Source organism: Garra rufa, chromosome 12 (genome assembly GCF_049309525.1).
Source record: "Garra rufa chromosome 12, GarRuf1.0, whole genome shotgun sequence".
Taxonomy (NCBI): domain Eukaryota; kingdom Metazoa; phylum Chordata; class Actinopteri; order Cypriniformes; family Cyprinidae; genus Garra; species Garra rufa.
Genome location: NC_133372.1, coordinates 32,454,813 through 32,476,281, shown reverse-complemented (window position 1 = coordinate 32,476,281; position 21,469 = coordinate 32,454,813). Strand labels below are relative to the sequence as shown.

Genomic DNA, 21,469 nt, shown 5'->3' with positions numbered 1-21,469 from the left:
CCCTTCCTGCTCACTATATTAGCTTCCACGCAGTTTAGACAGCATAAATTAGCAGAACAACGTATTCAGTAGTACATTAATCATGCAATCTATGCTGTTGTTTACATCCGATTATCACCAATATGGCCGCCTATCCGGGTAACTGACCAAATTGTGACGTAAGTGCAAACCCTCTATTAGTAAATTACAAGGATGGACAAAAACAAGTTCCGTTCTAAATTTTTTCTTAATCAAGAAGCCGTTTGACTTATATATACAGTATATACGAAATGCGTTACATACATAGAAAAATATCTGTCATCGTTTCCGTTTCATCGTGACTTGTTTGGAAACAGACATTATTTTTGCAGTTCCATTTAGTGCTCTCTTTGAGAGACAGACTTCACCAGAGGTTAAGTGTACATTGGCAGTGGAGAACACAAGGAACCCTTCTCTTTCTCTGCCTCCCTCTCTCAAGCACCGACTGTCAGTGCAGTACCAGCTGGTAATAAAGTAGGATCACTGTTTTTACATCCCCCTCCCTATTTCATTATTTCACTCTGACACTCCTTGTTGCCTACTGAAGGTGAAGAGGCAGTCTATTGAGAGAATATCTTTTTGAACCCAGGCATGATGTGACGTGGGTCTATGTGGATAACAGCAGAGGGATTATACAGATGTTGCGTGTAAATTCAGAGCTCAGGATTACCTCTGAACTGAGAGTAGGAGAGTAAGAGTAAACATCATCACAGTGCCATGCTACAGGGTGGTACAGCAGTGTTTACTCAGCCGGTATGAAGGGGTGTCATGGCCCTGGGGTGTGTGGCTGTGCACGCTTTTGTCAGAAAGTTTTGCCCGGGTGTGAGTGCTGCTTCAGACAGCAAGGTAAGAGATCCATTGGCTGCTTTGTGACTTTACACATTGGTACTTTTTTGGTGTATTTGCATTTTGGCTGGCTTTGCTGTTTTAACAGGATGAACATTCTGAATTTGTTCCCAGCATGTTTGATTAGACCAAAAGGATTCATTAACAATAAGATCTTTATTACACATTTGTGACCCTGGACCACAAAACCAGTCATAAGGAATTTTTTTTTTTTTCTTTAAATCTGAAAACTAACTAAATAAGTTTTTTATTGATCTACAGTATGGTTTGTTAGCACAGGGCAATATTTGGCAGAGATAAAACTATTTGAAAATCTGGATTCTGAGGTGCAAAAAAATCTGAGAAAATTTTAATATTGAGAAAATCGCCTTTAAAGTTGTCCATATTAAGTTCTTAGCAATGCATATTAGTAATCAAAAGTTCAGTTTTGATATATTTACTTTAGGAAATGTATTAAATATCTTCATGGAACATGATCTTTACCTAATATATGGTTTTGTGGTCCAGGATCACATTTTAAAGCGTAAAAAAGATTGCTTGCATGTAAATTGAGTGTAATTATTACCATTGTTCTGTTGCTTCATTATATTACCTGCATTCGACCTGTAGTTTGCAAAAATACTGAACTGTTTTTTTTATTTTGTTAGTGTCATTTTGCATCAATTATCTAAAGAAAATCCGTTGCTGATGCATTATGTGTGTGTGTGTGTGTGTGTGTGTGTGTGTGTGTGTGCGTGTGTCCCCACAAGGATAGGAATACCAGTAAATTTTGACATTGGACATTTCTCAGGTCCCCATGAGGAAACAGGCTTATAAATCATGCACAATGAGTTTTTTTGATGAAGTAAAAGTGTGCACAATCTCCTGTGAGGGCTAGGTTTAGGTGTAGGGTAGGTGTAGGGCCATAGAAAATACGGTTTGTACAGTATAAAAACCATTACACCTATGGAATGTCCCCATAAAACATGTAAACCTGTGTGTGTGTGTGTGTGTGTGTGTGTGTGTGTGTGTGTGTGTGTGTGTGTGTGTGTGTGTGAATGGTTGTTGCAGGATTATGGTTATGTGGCCTTTAGAAACAGCTAATCCATATTCCACACAGAAAAAGTAGAATCCCTTCTGTTCTGTTTCTCGTTCTCTCTCATAGTCTTTCTTTCCCTTTATGCCCTTCAGAAAGGACATGTTACCCCCATTTTGCACTTTAAAGCTTTTAAATCATGAAGAAAAAAACCCAAACCATTTTAAGCTGTATCATCTGCTTATAAGGCAGAATCTCTTCCATGTGCTGCCAGTTATATTTATATTCCACCTTTCATGACTATGTGGAAAATTCAGCAAAAATAACTGCAAGATGAGTATTCGTGATGAAGCTGGAAATTCCCTTGCGATATATCAACCTTATTACTCTCTGTCTCTCCTCATTCTCTTAATAAATCACAACATACACAACATTTTCACATGTTTGCCTTGTCCATTCCTGATGGTTAATGGTAAACGAAGTTGGCTTGCTGTCTCTAATGGAGGCTCGAACCCGAGGCTTGGCCAAGTTCACATGCTGTTCTTTTTTAACTTTCTATGTGTCATGATTTACACACAAAAAATTGCAGCACAGCAATTTTTAAATGTGATAATAAAAAGAAACGTTTCTTGAGCACCAAATAAGATGTGCAAACTTTTTTTACTGCAGTAAAAAAAAACATTGTTTAATTTTACTGTAATTTTTTTATTATGAAAATACTTTACAGCTTTAATGGGAAAATACTGTTAGTTAAAATGCTAAAAAAAAAAAAAAAAATTATAAATAATTAATTAAAAAAATCACTAATGGCTGGCCAGAGTTAATGGAAAGTAAGGGTCACTTCTAATGAATTTAAAGTATTCTATTGTACTCCTTGTTTTATCGTGGTGGATGTCAGTACAACAGATCAGTGCATATTCACAATAGATCATATAATTTTGCATATAGATATAATATTTGTAGTCAATTAAAAATGTAATCTGATAATTTGTCAAATGTTGTTATAATAGTTTTCTAGCAGAGTTCTGATAATCACAGGTGCTACTTTATCTTCACCTTTTTTATATATATTTATAGCTGTCACAACCTCTAGCTGGAGTGTCCATATGCTCCTCTGGAGGGCACTCCATCTCATTCCTTTGCTACTCCACCCTGGACTGCATTTCCCAGAAACCCCTGCCTAAGGACCAATTATGGATTCCTCCCATTCTGGGCTGAGTATTGAATGAATGTTTGTTCAGAAACAGCATTCCTAGATGTAATGATACAGGCGAAGAGCTCAATAACACCCTTGTTGGCCATGACTAGACAGTCAGAGGGTTCAGAAACGACCTCCTTGATCACTGCAGGACAAACAAAGAGTTCAGGACCGGCCTTCTTGGCCAGGACAGGACAGTCACAGTGTTCACAGACGGCCTTCATGGCTGTGACAGGGCAGGCACAGAGTTCAGAAACAACCACCTTGGTTGTTACAGGACAAACAGGACAAGCTCCACTGCACATCGGCAAGCGGACCTTGACCCATTATGGCCAAGAAGCCCAGGCCTAAACTCTGTTTGTCCTGTCATGGCCAAGGAGGCCATTTATGCCTGTCCCGTTACGACTAGGGAGGCCGTTTCTGAACAAACATTAATTTAATACTTACCCCAGAATGAAGGGCAGAGTGCAGCATTTATAGTCCTTCTGATTGACAATGGTCGGAGTCTGTAATGGGTTCCTAGGCCAGGGTTTCTGGTAAATGCAGTCTGGGGTGGAGTAAAATAACTTAAATGGAGTGCCCTCTAGAGGAGCTCCTGGGCACTCCATCTTGAAATTGTGACAATAACATAACAAAAATACATTTTAAAAGATCTGATCAGAGTATATGATAAGAAGATTTAAGAAGATAAAGTTAATTAATAAATAAAGTAAATCAAACTATAATATTATATAAGGAATCTAAATTATGTGACAGAAAAGATATGGAAATGTTGTTTTTACTCTCTCTTTCTCTCTCTAGAGTCATACACATTGACAGGGCTTAGCGATGTCTCCTTGCCTCCTGATACACCTTCAACCTCTGTCTCCATTGATGACCTCTCTCCAATCTCACCCAGCAACCATCAGTCTATTTCTATTAGACAACCTTCTACTACACCCCAATGCTCTGTCAAAGCCCTTAAGAGATGGTTGAGCAGCCCAGTTCGAAGGCTTAGTCTGGGTGGATTTGGCAAGGGTCAGAGCTCAAAGGCCAGTCAGAGCCCAGAAGGGTCATCCTATATGTTCCTCCCTCTCTCACCTACTCAAAGCCCCTTGAGCCCAACGGAGAAGTCCAAAAAACTTCCCTGCTCCTATAGATCTCTGGTATGGATATAATTTACATACATACATACTGTGATAATGTGTTATTTTGAAATATTATCGTAAAACTGTACACACTTTTTCTTTCTGTGGAATACAGGACTGCGTGGAACTTTCAGGGTCAACGTCTCCTGACAGTCCTTATTACCCAAGATACCTAAATGATCTCTTGCAGGTATACAACACTGAGTCCTGGACTGTAATGAGTATTTTTTTATACATAATTGCTGATTTGTGCTTGTGATGGTTAATGAGTCCAATTTCAGAGGCATCAGTCTTGCGACGTGCATTCTGGAGAGCGAGATCCCTACTTGACTGATGAGACACAGGTACAATCACAGCGTCCAGAAGATGATGAGCAGGAAAGAAGAACTGCCTTAGAGAAAAGCATGTGGGTATTTGATTGATGGTGACCTCAAACCCATGGTTTCTGAAATAAGATATTATTCATAATCTGGCATACCTTATGTCTTACTCATAGATATGTGCTGACAGAGCTTGTAGAGACGGAGAAGCTATATGTGGAAGATCTGGGGCTTGTAGTGGAGGTAACATATAAACTGCATTCAGTTAGTAGATCTTATTCCTTCTCTTCTTTAATTCTCATTTTCTGCTTTTTCCAGGGTTATATGGCTACAATGAAAAGTGTTGGGGTGCCTGAGTATTTAGCGGGAAAGGATAAAATTGTGTTTGGGAACATTCAACAGATTTATGACTGGCACAAAGAGTAGGTCACATACTGATAGATTCTTTGCCTGTTGATGTGTGTCAACCTGCTCTTCTTATAGCTGCTAACTTTATTTTTATTTGTCTCAGCTATTTTCTTGGAGAGTTGGAGAAATGTGTATGTGAACCTGACCTTCTGGCACAACTGTTTATCAAACATGTAAGTCTATTTTCATTTCTTCTTCTAAGTTAAACTGCTGGTGATATATTCAAAGTTAAATGCAGTAATCCATCTTGCATAAATTGAAATTTACACTACCTGTCAAAAGTTTAAAAAAGCTAGATTTGTAATTTAAAAAGAAAAAAAGTCTCTTCTGCTCACCAAGCCTGAATTTAATTGATCCAAAGTAAAGCAAAAACAGTAAAATCTTGAAATATTTTTACTATTTAAAATAACTTTTCTATTTGAATATATTTTAAAATGTAATTTATAGAAAAAAATAAAATTAATTCAAGGCATTGATGTTTGCCTACAAAACCACCACTGGCTCTGCACCCTATACTGACTCTAAACTTTTAAATGATATAGTGTATAATGTTACAAAAGCTTTTTATTTCAGATCACAGTATTACTGCTCTTGCTGTATCAAATAAATAGTTTGGATCAAATAAATCCAGGCTTTTGACTTGTAGTGTATGTTAAGAAATAATACCTCTGTGTTTTCCAGGAGAGGCGGCTCAACATGTATGTGGTTTACTGTCAGAACAAGCCAAAGTCAGAGCACATCGTCTCAGAGTACATTGAAACCTATTTTGAGGTAATTTATTTTCAAATAAAATCTGAATATATTAAGGTAATATTTACTTTTTGGTGTATGATATAAAGGTTTATGACTGTCCTGTGCTCTTTCTTCATGTAGGAACTGAGACAACATCTGGGTCACAGACTGCAACTAAACGACCTTCTCATCAAACCCGTTCAGAGAATCATGAAATATCAACTACTGCTGAAGGTAGACAAGTACATACTCATATGGCAACTTCTTATGCATGTTTTTTTTTTTTCTTGCCATTTCGGACTTGGTTGGACTCCAAATAGGAAACTTCAACTATTTGGGTGTTTTTACTACTTTTTACTTACTCAAATGTTACAAAAAATTTTCAAAAATTGTTCCATTTCGGCTAGTCATGCAATATAACATTAACACTGACATTAAGGGACTCAATTGGGTTCTCTCTGTCAGGCAATGAAGGTTTAAATAATGCAACCAAGACATTTATCAGGTTAAAAAATTCTTCAGCTAGACCACTGTTTAAGTATTTTATGCTCACCAAGGCTGGTAATAGTGAATATGTGTCCTCTACTCTAAAATGTTGCCTATATTCTTGCCCTTCTTCATAAATTAAGGAGCTAAGCTAAAATCCACATATCTGTTCATCTAATATTCTCCCTATATAGTGTTTGTTTGTTTATTACAGGACTTCTTGAAGTACTACACTAAAGCAGGCAGACAAACCGAAGATTTTGAGGTACCATCTGTACAGGCTTAAAAGACTTAGCAAAAGAGAGTGAACTCATTATGAGGTGACATACTGAATTATTATTCTGTCCTCTTTTTGTGTTCTTATCACAGAGGGCAGTGGAGGTGATGTGTTTTGTTCCGAAGCGATGTAACGACATGATGAATGTTGGAAGACTACAGGGTTTTGAGGTAAGATGCAACACAAATACACTGCAGAAATGGAAATGGTTTACTTCACCTTGGACTGCTCCAGTATCCAAAATGAGCACAGCACAAGTCCATTATTTATAAATTAAGTATCTATTTATGCCATTTATAGTTCCTTTATAGTTTTATTAGCTCTCTTACCTATATTTGAGACTGAAAATTCACCCGAAACACCCATGATTGATTGGGTTCACAGGGTCAGCTGAGAGCACAAGGAAAACTCCTGCAACAGGACACCTTCACTTTCATTGAGAATGAGAACAGCATCCTCTCCCGTCCCAAAGAAAGACGGGTGTTCCTCTTCGAGCAACTTGTCATCCTCAGTGAGCCAATCGACCGCAAAAAAGGCTTTTCCCTGCCAGGATACATCTACAAAAACAGCATCAAGGTGAGAAGCAGAGTGGGAGAATGTAGGCCAAACAAATATGAGGGAAATGTTTATTTCTATATTTGTATCTTTCATAGATTAGTTGTTTGGGCATTGAGGATCGCTGTCCAGACGACCCATGTCGAATGGTGTTAACATCTCGAAATATTGATGGAAGCATGCACCGATTTATTCTCCGTGCATCATCTCCAGAAATCAGAATTACCTGGGCAAATGACATCATACAGATGTTGGAGACACAGCGCAATTTCTTAAACGGTATCATCGTCATACCTTCCATGACCTTTCTTTGACCTTGCCTTAGAGCAGGACTCTTAATGGACACTGTTCTGTTTCATCTTCTCTCATAGCCCTGCAGTCTCCTATTGAGTTCCAGAGAAAAGAAATTAAATCTCTCAGCCTGGGAAAGAACTTGACAACTTCGCCCTCACTGAACTCTGGCCTGAGACCCTATAGCTCTGCCTCTACAGATCGCCAGGGTCTGCCCTGCCTGCGCTCCTGGAGTTCTTCAAAGCCTTCTATGCCTCATTGAAAGGTTAGTGTTCGCTGGATTGTGAAGCTGCATTATCATAATTTGTTTGTTAAAAGCCCAAAAACACATCCAGAGTTCCATCTGGTCCCATGGTGTTATATTCACCCTGGTCTCATGGCGAAAATGTACCTCTGGGAACCTTATGCGAGATACATACCGTCATGTACGTTTTGTGACATATTCAATGTGAAATGTCCACTGGGTCATAAAAGAGTGTTTGTTTTTTCCCCACAGAACAGATTAATGTACATATGGTACATTTTATGTGACACTGGTTTTGTATGTGTCACAGCAGTTCTTGACTTGAAATATCCATTGAGTGGTGCTATAACTCTAATGCTTTGTGACGTTTTAAAATTACGTACCACCTGCACTACACCTAAACCTACCCGATAGTATGAACAAAAGAGAATATGATGAAAAAAACGCAATTGCAAGAGTGCCTGCTATAGCTCTTTCATCACAAGATTTTTCAAGGGATTTGTACCCAAGGATTCCCCATTCTAAGTCCAATTCTGTGTTGGCTGAGCTACATAATGTAATCATAACGTACGGAAATGATTACAAGTGGTCGGTGTTTTACCACGTCTAGTGTTAATTTCAGTTGGAAATTGCAGTGATATGTACTTATTGGTATGTATTTTAAAAAAAGGTTCCCAGGGGTACGTTTTCATCATGAGAGGTTGGTTATATTTTGTAGAGTATTGATATTTCATTTAAAAACGACCATATAATTTCACTATATTCCTATCATTTTCAGCTTTCTGTCAGTCCTGGAAAGGCATTTTCTCATCTTCCTCTGCCCTCAACTTGTACAATGACTTGTCTGTTACCCTCAGGAGAACATTATAAGGAGATAAAAGAACACCATTTTCGAGTTAATTACATCTGATAAAAGAAGACTAAATTGATTTAATTAACCATTATGACCAAATTATTCTTCTGCTTGCCTAATATGATAATTCACACCAACTGTGAACCTATGACAAGCTTCAATATTTGACAATGGTAACAATCAAGTATTTTGAATCTACAAGATTACATTTTATGCTACCATAACAAAAATCAAAGGTGTTGTACTGTAACTTTGTGTCACAGGATATAATTCATGAAAGATTGAATATGATCATGGAGATTATATTTGTAGCTACAACTAGTTCTAGGCTATAGTACTTAAAGGCTTAGTTCACTTCCAGAATAAAAAAATCCTGATAATTTATTAACCCCTATATCATCTAAGATGATTGAGAAAATCACCTTTAAAGTTGTCCAAATGAAGTTCTTAGCAATGCATATTACTAATCAAAAATTAACTTTTGATATATTTACGTTAGAAAATATCTTCATGGAACATGATTTTTACTTGTCGTAATGATTTTTGGCCTAAAAGAAAAAAAAATGGACCCATACAATTTATTTTTGTCTATTGCTACAATTATACCAATGCTGCTTAAGACTGGTTTTGTGGTCCAGGGCCACATATGGAGAAAAATCTCAAAAAAACTAATTTCTTTGCGACTGAAAAAAGAAAAACATGAACATCTTGGATGACAAAGGGGTGAGTAAATAGTCAGGGCATTTTCATATTCTGGAAGTGAACTAATCCTTCAAATTGTGAATTGTGAAATGTGACAAAGCTTGATTTTAGGCATTTGACATGTCAGGTACTGTAAATATCAAGTATGTGTACTTGATCCTTATTGTAAAAAGACAGAATATCAAGTTTTCCAATGTGTTTCTTTTTCTTATTTCAGTGTAGTCGTTTTCATTAGCAGTGTATATTCAATGAGTGACTCATTTTAACAGCTGTCAATAAAAGATTTTCAAGTTAACTCAGACGTCTCTGTTTCTATATTCTATAACCTTACCATACCAGATTTACAGTTTTTCAGGAAAACATTAGACATGCCACAAAATGTTATCACCAAAGCCTTTATCTCATTCCATTCGACAACAAATGCTTTTTCTTACATTTACAAAAAAGGAAAAAAAAAAAACATTGGTCTTTTTTTCTCTTTTCCCCTTTTATATTTAAGGGACTTTTGCATACTACATTATGTTCTTTTAAAAATGATCAATAGGCAGCCACACTTTTTGGGGGGACAGAATTAGCTACCTACCGGTAGAGATAGAAAACACCAACAGAAATAAGGAGTCATGCAGACACAGTGAGAAACCCAGAGATGAAGAGACAAAATCATTGCAGTGAAGTGAGGAGGAAGCAGGGAGGTTTTTTTTAGAAAATAGTATCATCAAAAAGTCAATCTTTTCACAGCCAGAAAATCAGATATTCAGCTTCCCATATCTGTTCAAGCCCCCATTACCTTAAGCTCATCTGAAACTAACCGTAAGAGTCAAGTAGCCTTACACCAATGCTTTTACATGCTCCTTTTTGACCTTGCGCTCATGCTTACACCTGAATATGCAGGGCAGATAAATGGAAGCATTCTCCTAACAGAATCATAGCAGCTCTATACTTAGTATTGCAGGACTGCATCCTCCACTTCTTTTTTTAAGAACTGAAACGAGCTCAGGTAGAGAGAGCGATAGAGAATAATTTAAAAGGATTTTATACCTTTTTTTTCTGTTTTGAGGGGCATCCCATAGCATTCAAGATACAAAACAAGTGCACAAGAGTTAGTTTTCAATTCCATTTTACACCATTGCTTGTTATATTCAACCATTATGTACTGAACAACTAATTTTTTTTCACTTCCTTAACCTCTTTTAAGGCTTTCTGGACAGTCACTCACTTATTAACTCCTGTATGGCACCGTTTATAGACAGGGTGTAACAGAAAGGGAGGGGAAAACTATTATATACTTAAACACACTTTGACAAGGCCATAATGTTGAACATTATTTGAAGAATTCATGGTTCAATGGATAATGCAGCAAACAGTCATTAGGGCCTCATGCTGTTCATGAGCGACAATGTAAAGCCCACTTGATGTCGTTTAAAAAACACATATCTCTCTCTCACACACACACACACACACACACACACACACACACACAGACAGACACACACAAAACAATATGCAATTAAACAACCAAAATTATGCACCAGGATGCTATACATTGGATTATATAGCAATAACATCAGCTTCTTATATGCTTTTTCTCTACAGAAGGTGGCTGTATAGGCCTACGTCATTTCTATCAAATATAGAGTGCAAATCAAGGATTGGACACATTTAAACTGAGCTTTTCATGAGCTTTTGATCTTAAAGGTTGATTTTTGTTAAACATACTTAGGCCTGGTTTCAGAGACAGAGTTTAGACTAAACTGGGAAAACTAGGACATTTTTTATCAATGTACCATAGAAAAAAAAAACATTACTGGTGTGTGCATCGTAAGACAAAACAAAAGCACTGATATATTTTAAGATCAGTCAGTGCAAGTTTCTTTCGGTTGAAACAGCTCAGATATACATTTTAGTGTAGGACTAGGCTTGAATGAGAAGTTCACTTCAAGAACAAAAATTTACAGATAATGTACTCACCCCCTTGTCATCCAAGATGTTAATGTCTTTCTTTCTTCAATTGTAAGGAAAATGTGTTTTTTGAAGAATCGTTTCAGGATTTCTCTCCATATAGTGGACTTCTATGGTGCCCTGAGTTTGAACTTCCAAAATGCAGTTTAAATGCAGCTTCAAAGGCTCTAAAGCCGAAGAAGAAGGGTCTTATCTACCAAAACGATCAATTATTTTCTAAATATATTGACAATTTATATACTTTTTAACCTCAAATGCCCATCTCGTCTAGCTCTGTGTGAACTCTGTGCATTCCGGTTCAAGACAGTTAGGGTATGTTGAAAAACTCCCATCTCATTTTCTCCTCCAACTTCAAAGTAGTCCTATGTTTCTGCAGAAGTACCAAACAGCGTTTACAAAGTGATCATGCAAGAAGATCAAATGACCTTTGCAAAAAAAAGTAAAACAGCGACAATTTTGAAGTTGGAGAAGAAAAAGAGATGATAGTTTTTTAACCTACCCTAACTGTCATGGACCAGAATACACAGAGTTCACACAAAGCTAAACAATACGAGCATTTGAGGTTAAAAAGTATATATATCGTAATTTTTTTAGAAAATAATTGATCGTTTCACTAGATAAGACCCTTCTCGATAGGCTGCTGGAAGCTCAAACTCAGGGGCACCATAGAAGTCCATTATATGGAGAGAAATCCTGAAATGTTTTCCTCAAAAAACTGAATTTCTTTACGACTAAAGAAAGAAAGACGTGAACATTTTGAATGTCAAGGGGGTGAGTAAATGATCTGTAAATTTTTGTTCTGGAAGTGAACTTCTCTTTTAAGACTTGTCTGTGATACCAGGGTTAGTGTCTTTTTTAATGTCTAATTTCTTAATAAAAAAAGGTTTTAATGGATAACTGGGTAGAGTTTGACTACTTTACGAAGCTAGAATATAAAATTTAATTTACCTTTCTTTCAGGTTCGACATTTTCATATTAAAATCTATTATAATCTGTGCAAAATACATAGAATGAATAAAGAATCAGTAGGTGTGTCCATATTTTTGTCTGATACTGCAGATACAGCCTAATATTTGAATAACTATTTTATTTGATAATATTGTTTGTTATTTGCACATATTTATTTTTGTAAGGTTAGTTGTCTTGCTAGTTGCCATTCTGCATAGCAAAAGCCACTGACTGGACCTTTCCATCCTAAAACTGGCTTTGGATGAAATCCATCTCAAACAAACTAACAAATAAATAAATAAATAAATAAATAAATAAATAAATAAATAAAGCCTTTACAAGTGCCTTTGGACTATATGCTTATGATGTGTGATTGCTAACTAAACTTATAAAAGGCAGCATTGGACATTGCTGCTGAACAACTGGCTGCTATTAAAACAAGGCTGCATGCTTCAGTACAACAGGACACAATCTTAAAAAGACCCCAGAATAAAGGAAATGTAAAAAGTACAAACAATAAACAAGTCATACCAGGACAGTGATTAAGCCTTTGGCACAGTCACTCTTTAAAACAGAAAAATATTAAATTCAGATTTTACTGATGTACAATGAATCACCTCTCCATCTCTCGCTGAGAAATCTGTCAGAGTGTGTATGTGAGAGGGAGAGAGAGAGAGAATGAAAGTGATATGTTGGATTGTCTGTGGTTTTAGCTTGCTAATGATGTTCAGTCTGTTCCTTCTTTTAGTGATGCTGAGGGTCGAGTCTCTCCAATAGAAGTCCATTTGTTTTAGTGCAAACGTACAGAGAGATGACCCTCAATAAAACACACACAGACACACATACACAAGTACGCACATGATTAATGCCAGGCAGGGAGCTCCATGTGAATGTCCCAAAGAAAGTGTCTCCCTTTAACTGGATTAAAAAATTCTAAAAGTCATGGTTTAAAATGTTTACCTCCGCAGTCTTCGTTCTTCAGTTTCAAAAGAAACTTCTTCTGTATTCTCATCTGTTAAAGGACTAGTTCACAAAAACGAAAATTCTGTCATAATTGATGTGAGTAAATGATGGCAGAATTCATTTTTGGACTCACTTTTCCTTTAAAATGTGATACTGAAACATGATTGGCTGAGGAGAGAAAGACGGCTGTGCATAATTTACGGAATGGTTTGATCTGTATCTAAAGAATTCTTCTGAACAAAAATAAAGCTAAAGAAAGGAGACACAAAAATACGACATCTTCAGGTATCAAAAAAATCTTCGTCAGCCATCACTGCGCATCTCATCCGTCAGTCATGTTTGATCACATTATGACCCTTTCCAAAAGAAGAGGCCTATTTGAACTCCCCCCTACTCGCTGGGGACCATATACAGTACATACACAGCAGACTTCCAGTGTCTTCACAGGCCCCTTTAGCTACTCAGGGAGAGAGTGTTCGTTTGAGGGAGGATGAGAGAAAGGGAAGAAGGCATAGTCAGGGTGTGTTCAGTTGTGTGTTAGACACTGGAAGCGGTTTTTGAAGTACAAGAGGCCATTTTTGGTGTGCGTCGCGTCGGATGATGCAGGAGGGTAACGGAACTTCGCGTACGTTTTGTCGCTTTCCGACTGGCCCCACGGCAGCTTGATCTTGGTAGCGTGGTTCACAATGACATCATCACATGACCCAACATGCAGGGAGCCAAGCCCATCGATGAAAAACTCTGGAAAACAAAATAGGGAAATGAGGAAATGTTTGTTGTAATTTCTTATTATGACAACTGCTGTCACTTTAATCAAATATACAGTATGTCACAAAAGTAAGTACACCCCTCACATTTCAGCAACCATTTTAGTATATCTTCTCAAGGGACAATGCTATAGAAATTAAACTTGGATATATTTTAGAGTAGTCAATGTGCAGCTTGTATAGCAGTATGGATTTATTGTTCCCTGTAAATTACTCAACATACAGCCATTATTGTCAAAATAGCTGGCAACAAAAGTGAGTACATCCTAAATGAACTTGTCCAAAGTGTCAATATATTGTGTATATATATCCACACTTTGGACATTATCTGAGCCAAACAAGTTTATCTTATAGTCTCATCAGACCATAGGACATGGTTCCAGTAATTCATGCTCTTGGATAGGTTGTCTTCAGCAAACTGTTTGCAGGCTTTCTTGTGAGCCAGCTTCAGATGAGGCTTCCTTCTGGCACAACGCCTATGCAAACCGACTTGTTGCAGTGTGCGGCGTATGGTCTGAGCACTGACAATCTGACCTTCTACTTCTTCAACCTTTAAAGCAATGCTGGCCGCACTCATGCATCTGTTTTTTGAAGCCAGGTTCTGCACCTGATGCATAGAAAGAGTGCTCAACTTCGTTGATCGACCCTTGCAAGGCATGTTTCGAATGACCCTGACCACTGTAGTGTAACTCGGTTTCAGGGTGTTACTGAACCTCTTATAGCCTTGGCCATCTTTGTGGGGAGCAACAATTCTAATTCTCAAATCCTCAGAGAGTTCTTTGCCATGAGAAGCCATGTTGAACATCCAGTGGTCATTATGAGAGCATTGTACTTAAAGCACCAAATTTTAACTGCTCTAATACAAGATACACAACTTTGTATGGTCCTGTCATGCAGACAAAAACATAAACATGATGAATAGGACATGTGGCTTTGCATGGTTAAACAACATACTGCTGTTATCACTTAGGGTGTACTCACTTTTGTTGCCAGCTATTTTGACAATAATGGCTGTATGTTGAGTAATTTACAGGGAACAATAAATCTATACTGCTATACAAGCTGCACATTGACTACTCTAAAATATATCCAAGTTTCATTTCTATAGTATTGTCCCTTGTGAGATACTATATATATATATATATATATATATATATATATATACACACACACACACACACACACATACAGTACATATATATTACTGCAGTCAAAATTAGCGTGTTAACACAGGAGATAATTTTTTTCAGTGAATAATGTTACAAAAGCTTTTTTATTTCAGATAAATGCTGGTGTTTGGATCTTTCTATTCATCAAAGAATCCTGAATAAAATGTACTCAACTGTTTAAAATATTGAAAACAACAATAACAAAAAAAAGTTTCTTAAAAAGCAAATCAGCATATTAAAATGATTTCTAAAGAATCATGTGACACTGAAGCCTGGAGTAATGATGCTGAAAATTTAGCTTTGATCACAGAAATAAATTACATTTTAAAATATATTCAAACAGAAATTTTTAATAGTAAAAATATTTCAAAAATGTTGTTTTTGTATTTTGGACCTTAAAAAACATTACAAATCTTTTGACTGGTCGTGTGTCTTTTAAAACAGACTAATAATTTCGTAACACTGTTAAATATAATATTTTAAATATAATCTCAAAAATACAAATCTATAAAAATAAAAATTTCAAAATGAACACTGTAAAATACTTGCCTAAAATTAAATAAAATAGTATAGTTTTAATACTGGCCATAGCATAATTAGCAGCATAACACTAAATAATCATCAGCTTATAAGTATCTTGCCTCAGAATGTAATATTGGTGCATCCCCCTAACTGTTTTTGTAAAATTTTGCTGCAAAATACAATACTAGAATCATCTACGTTTGTGTTTGGACTTAATTGAAAACTCACCCAAATGCGCAACACGGGCTAGCCGGGGGTCAAAGCCCACTTGCTGCACTTTATCTGTCCTGGCAAGAAAGAAATTGATGACTCCATCAGTGACAACACAGTGAGGAAAGCCCTGGATGATGTGATGGAAGCCTCGCCGCATGTGCAGACAGTCCCCGTCTTCCTCTCCAGCTTCAATTGAGATCGTCTGTCTGTAGGTGGCAGTGTAGCCTGTAGCTTCACGCACTGCTCCTCCAACCTAAACACACACACAGCAGCCAAACACTATGAACAATGCAGGAAAGATAAACTGAACTGGAATTAACTCTTTAGTACAGGGTATCTCTTCACTTTAATATAAAACACCTTTCATCTATTTTTGTCTTTCTCTTTATGAAAGCAGACGTGTTTGTCTCTTTCTGTAAAGCGCGACTCCAGCTGCCTGTGCGCATAGAAGACTTGTTCACTGGAAAGGTCACATAGCTGACCCACTCCAGAGCAATAATCTGCCCTAGATCTGCTGCTGCCTAAAGCAAGATGTAATGTAAAATGTATTCATTGTACTCTTTCCTTAGCCATATTTTGTGATTCAAACAGATTCCAACTTTACCATTCAAAAGTCCTTTGTAAGCAGAGTGCAAATAATTTAACAAATTTCAAACAAATGTGCTGTTCTAAAAATATCTTCAATTTTTGGACCATTTTGACCTTGGACAATTGTCTCCTCTGTTTGAATTCCTCAACAATCAATGCCAGAGACAGAGAAATTTTCCCAACGCCTATTTAGCTCTGATGCTAAGCTTTCCTGAGATTTGCATTGTTGAACATTTGTTCTGGTTCTCATAAGAAATAATGTGTTGCACATGGTAAAAGAGGGGACAAAAGGAAGAGAGGAACTTATCAGAGGACATGTTCAGTTAAATAAACTCATTTCAGGAAATTTCCACTTAGTAATAGTTCAACAGCTCTGCAAGACAGTGAGGTTATGAGGAGTATGTCTAATCCTACTGCTGTTGGCCTTGCCAACACTAAAAATAAAAACTCCCGCATTTAATTTGATGAAGAGACAGCAAATCTTCAAGTGCCCTGTTGTTTGGCTTCTTTTAGGAAAATATTTTGTCCTTCTGTGTCTAACTTTCTTTTTAAACTTATTGTTTTTTTGGTGGCAAAAGTATTTGAACACTTTTGGACATTTAAATCACACTTACAAATGTATGAATTTCTTTGCATTAAATGTGCAAACAAATGATACTAGACAGAACTAGAGGATAACTATTATCAAAACTAACTAAGGCTGGATGATATGGCCAAAAACATGATCACATACACAATATTGGTATTTATCATGATGATAATTATTTACCATTAATGTTGCTACCTTTAATTTAGGGCCCCATGAAATCTGTTAATTTTTTCTCCAAATTATGTGTTTTGTCTAATGAAATGAATTAATAAAACAATTTAATATTTTTTTAATCCAATGAAAATAATTATTTTATTATACAACTTTTATTTTTGGTGGGTTGTTGTGAAGATCATTGCGTTTCAGTGTGTATTTGATGGTAGTTTTTCTCAAAAGAAACAGTAAAAAGCTTGTGAAGTGACTCTCAGAGCAGTTCTTGAGATGAAGTTCATGTGTTGATGTCCTCATATATTGAGACATCAGTTGCTAATACTTAGATTAATCCATATCAAGTAAAACTGTCTAGAGTTCATCATCATTACCAATATATATTTTATTGTAATCTTGATATGATACTGTTTATCGCCCAGCCATAGAACTAACCTTTTCAATTATTTTTAACCATGTAATGAATCCCACTGGAGCCCTAAGAGTTAGATATGAAATGGGCCCCAGTGGAGTTTTAAAACTTGAATATGAGAAATCTCCTGAACAAATCTTCCTAGGCAACTATAATGATTCAGGTACATTGAAAATTGATTTTGACGATTTGCTTATCCAAGGACTTCAGAAGGACCACGACAAACAAATCAAAAAGAAAAAGAAAAAGGATCGTCGCCACAGACGGACATCGCGGTGCAACGAATGATGGAACATCAAACAACACTATTTAAGCTAAGGGAAATAATAAGGTTAATTAGAAAACAAGAAGAAATGGCAAGGAGAATGATGAGGCTGCTGAAAGAATTGATTACATTAAATAATTTTTGCTCTGAGCTAAGCTCTTTAGTAACTGATTTGGAAACATTGAGATTGCAAACTTCTTCTTTTGCACAAGATAAATTTTGACTTGTTAAAGATGTTATCAAAGAGAGGAGATATAAGTTCCTCTTAGGACGTGTCATGAGATGTAAGGATAATAAGTGTACGTGCAGTTTATCGTGTTTCAAAAAGGTGAAGAGTTCATTGTACTTCCCAACAGGAGATGCATTTTGTAACCAGTTTACAGAATGGAACTTCTAAGGTGGAATGATTCTGTTTTACCTGCATTTGTTATTTTATGTTTTAAAGTGTGTAACAATAGAAATGAAGAGAGCTAGTTCGGTTGGCTGTTAAAGGACTGATGCTAAAGCAGCATAGATATTTCCTGAGTCAATGTTGTTATGGTAACAAGAGGCCCCTGCTAGTATAGGAAGCTAAAATGTGTGTGTGCTTATCTTTAGAGAGGACATGTCTGAAAACTTGTGAGTGCAAGGAGGGGGGCACATTGGTTTGGAGACTATAAATGGATTTGGAAAAATGTAAATCTTGGCCATTCCTCGGGTGAAGACTACCTCGCTGTTATTTTATGTATTGCTTATGAGTTTTTTGTTTTAATAAATCGAAACCATCTCAGATGGTGATTCGAATACTTATTTTTAAGCATGACTCTGAGTAATTATTTTAATAACCTATTATCTGAACCTGGAACCCTGTAACATCATCATCGAGTTCAGAGTGGTCTGGATCTGACTGAGCAGACGAGGACACCGCCTGGAAGATTCCCAGATCAACCAAACACCCAACATAAATTGCAGGTGAGGCTGATTTCTTTGAAATAAGCTTGCTGGGTTGTTCAAATGTATTGTGGTTGTTTTTGAGGGTTTTGAGCGGTATATAAACTCAACAACCAACAAATGATTCAGTTCCCCTTAAATTCACACAGGTGTCTTAGAGAAATAACCAGGTTAACCAGGAAGCGTCCAAATATATTTTTAAATAATCTTTGTGCTGTTTCTTTTTATGTGCCTCTTACTTTGATATTTTATTATATGATGCAGTATCATTTATGTGACATAGATGTGAAATTATATTTTGGTACCACTGGAAATATAAAGGATGTATGGAAATACACTACCAGTCAAAAGTTTTTTTTTTTAAAGATTTTTAAGTTTTTTTTTTTTTTAAAAAGTCTCTTCTGCTCACCAAGTCTACATTTTCTATTCTACATGTTTTCTATTTGAATATATTTTAAAATGTCATTTATTCCTATGATTTCAAAGCTGAATTTTTAGCATCATTACTCCAGTCACATGATCCTTCAGTAATCATTCAAATATTCTGATTTGCTGCTCAAAAAGCGTCTATTATTATTATGTTAAAAACAGCTGAGTAGAATTTTTTTCAGATTTCTTTGATGAATAGAAAGTTCAGAAGAACAGCATTTATCTCAAATAGAAATCTTTGTAACATTATAATTGTCTTTGTCATCACTTTTAATCGATTAAAAGCATCCTTGCTAAATAAAAGTATTGATTTTTTACATTTCTTTCCTCCAAGCTTTTGAATGGTATAGTACAGGGTTCCTTAAATCTTACCCTGGAGGTCCAATGCGCTGCAGAGTTTAGCTCCAACCCTGATCAAACTCACCTACCTGTGATTCTCTAATGATCCTGAAGACCTTGATTAGCATTCTCAGGTGTGTTTGATTAGGGTTAGAGCTAAACTCTGCAGCGCATTGGACCTCCAGGGTAAGATTTGAGGAACCCTGGTATAGTGTCTATGTTACAAAAGATTTTTGTTTCAGATAAATGCTGATCGTTGGATCTTTTTTATTCATTAAAGAATCCTGAAAAAATGTACTCAACTGTTTCAAATATTGATGATAATAATAATAAATATTTCCTGAGCAAATCAGCTTATTAAAATAATTTCAAGGATCATGTGACACTGAAGATTGGAGTAATGTTGCTAAAAAATTGAGCTTTGATCACAGGAATAAATTACTTTAAATAAATTATTTTAAAATATATTCTAAAAGTAAGCAGTTATTTTAAATAGTAAAAATATTTCACAATATTACTGTTTTTGCTGTACTTTGGATCAAATAAATGCAGGCTTGGTGAGCAGAAGAGAATTCTTTAAAAACATTAAAACTTTTGACTGGTAGTGTGTAACCTACTGTGCATTAAAAACCACACGAAGCCGGTTACCATTAACAAAAAGGGTTGTTATTAAAAAGGAAGAAACAACAAAAGAATGATTAGGAGGAGGATTCCTCACGCATATACACTTGAGCGCCGTGCAAGGGAAATTCCCCGAAAACCCCCGAGCCTTAAAGGGGCAGACACCCAGACAGTTACATCTGTCTCACCACTTGAGATTTTTTAATTAACAGAGACTGAGCCTGTTGCTGTAGATATTGTGAGGTGGGAAGGTGCCTCCTTGATTAAAGGTTTAACTGGGGACTGTGACACCTCCAAAGGTGTAAGTTCCTCACCACAAGAGGGACCTGAAGAAACGCCTTGCTTCCTGTGCTATGGAAAAAGTCCTCAAGGGGGTTATAAGCTTGTGATGTGCACCTGATCCACTCAACATATTTAAATTGTAAGTGTATTGGTTGTTTTGTCTTTATTTGATGGGCTGGGATAATGTAGAGCATTTTGAAGCTGCATTGAAACTGCAATTTGGACCTTCAACCTGTTGAAAGTCCACTATATGGAGAAAAATCCTAGAATGTTTTCCTCAAAAACTTTACTTTCTTTTTTCAACTGAAGAAAAAAAAAAAACATCAACATCTTGGATAACACAGGGGTGAATAAATGTCCAGGAATTTTTTATTCTGGAGGTGAACTAATCCTTTAAGATGAATGCAAACTCTTGCATTAATGACAATTCTCATATACTGTATATGTCATGCCACGTTTATTTTCTCACCAGGTCAAGTGTGGTTTTCTCCAGCACATCCACCAGCTTCTCCAGCTTTGTGTTGGCAGTAAAGATAAAGTCATCATCCACCCATAGCACATATTTAGTGGTGACCTGTGACACGGCCAGATTACGACCAGCAAACCAGCCCTGAGACACAGACATATGCATTCAGATCCCATCGTACTGCACTGACAGAAATGAGTCATGAACTCATTGAAGTGACCTACCTTTCCGAAGGGCATGATATAATGTTCGATATTAGGGCCCGATACTGTTTTCGGGTGCTCACTGTCGTCAGCTATCACTATTGTAACTGTTGGATAGTACTGTCGTATGCTGTCAATTAAATCCTGGAGCTTGTCATAGCGCAGGAAGGTTTTGGTTGCGATGGTCACGAGGGCACTGATGTTATACTCTGAAATTAACCAAACAGAAAGGCAAATGTAAATGGAATACATTAAATTATAGCAGAATACAATAGCTTGATTGAAAGTGAGTGTTGAGTCCACCGGAACCACTTTATGCAATCTGATCATTGATAAAATAGTCAATGTGACATAACTGTAGTGTTATGAAGCTACGAAAATACAAACAAAAATAATGACTTTATTAAACAAATCTTATCTGTGTCAGTCACTGGTTATTTTCAACATGGACTATTTTAACAATGTACTTACTACTCTTTATGCAGAGTCAGAAAGCTCTAAGATTTCATCAAAAATATCTTAATTTGTGTTCCAAAAATGAACGAAGGTCTTACGGGTTTGGAA

At 36.4% G+C, this 21,469-nt stretch overlaps 2 protein-coding genes across 2 annotated transcripts in view; one reads left to right on the top strand and one right to left on the bottom strand.

Moving 5' to 3' along the window:
* Nucleotides 1-722: 722 nt before the first annotated feature.
* On the top strand, nucleotides 723-9,367 carry arhgef25b (Rho guanine nucleotide exchange factor (GEF) 25b). Its single transcript, XM_073852217.1, has 15 exons — nucleotides 723-864; nucleotides 3,879-4,222; nucleotides 4,320-4,394; nucleotides 4,486-4,610; nucleotides 4,701-4,767; nucleotides 4,843-4,946; nucleotides 5,036-5,105; nucleotides 5,614-5,703; nucleotides 5,806-5,898; nucleotides 6,365-6,415; nucleotides 6,520-6,597; nucleotides 6,812-7,003; nucleotides 7,081-7,261; nucleotides 7,354-7,538; nucleotides 8,296-9,367. Exons 1-14 carry the CDS (start codon nucleotides 774-776, stop codon nucleotides 7,533-7,535), a joined length of 1,743 nt encoding a protein of 580 aa, XP_073708318.1. The 5' UTR covers nucleotides 723-773; the 3' UTR covers nucleotides 7,536-7,538; nucleotides 8,296-9,367.
* Nucleotides 9,368-12,521: 3,154 nt separating this feature from the next.
* b4galnt1b (beta-1,4-N-acetyl-galactosaminyl transferase 1b) overlaps nucleotides 12,522-21,469 on the bottom strand; it is a 33,816-nt gene continuing 24,868 nt past the window's right edge. The window contains exons 9-12 of the mRNA XM_073851600.1: nucleotides 20,927-21,114; nucleotides 20,706-20,846; nucleotides 15,629-15,866; nucleotides 12,522-13,683 (exon numbers count right to left, since the gene is read on the bottom strand). Coding sequence (XP_073707701.1) covers nucleotides 13,469-13,683; nucleotides 15,629-15,866; nucleotides 20,706-20,846; nucleotides 20,927-21,114 — 782 coding nt within the window. The 3' untranslated portion in view covers nucleotides 12,522-13,468. The remainder of the gene's footprint in view (nucleotides 13,684-15,628; nucleotides 15,867-20,705; nucleotides 20,847-20,926; nucleotides 21,115-21,469) is intronic.

What these genes read in the sequence shown, in the direction of transcription:
- arhgef25b (XM_073852217.1), top strand. Translation starts at nt 774, where the DNA reads ATGAAGGGGTGTCATGGCCCTGGGGTGTGTGGCTGTGCACGCTTTTGT. An exon ending in ACTGCCTTAGAGAAAAGCAT is followed by an intron (nt 4,611 to 4,700) that starts GTGGGTATTTGA and finishes TCTTACTCATAG; the next exon opens with ATATGTGCTGACAGAGCTTG. An exon ending in GACAAACCGAAGATTTTGAG is followed by an intron (nt 6,416 to 6,519) that starts GTACCATCTGTA and finishes TTCTTATCACAG; the next exon opens with AGGGCAGTGGAGGTGATGTG.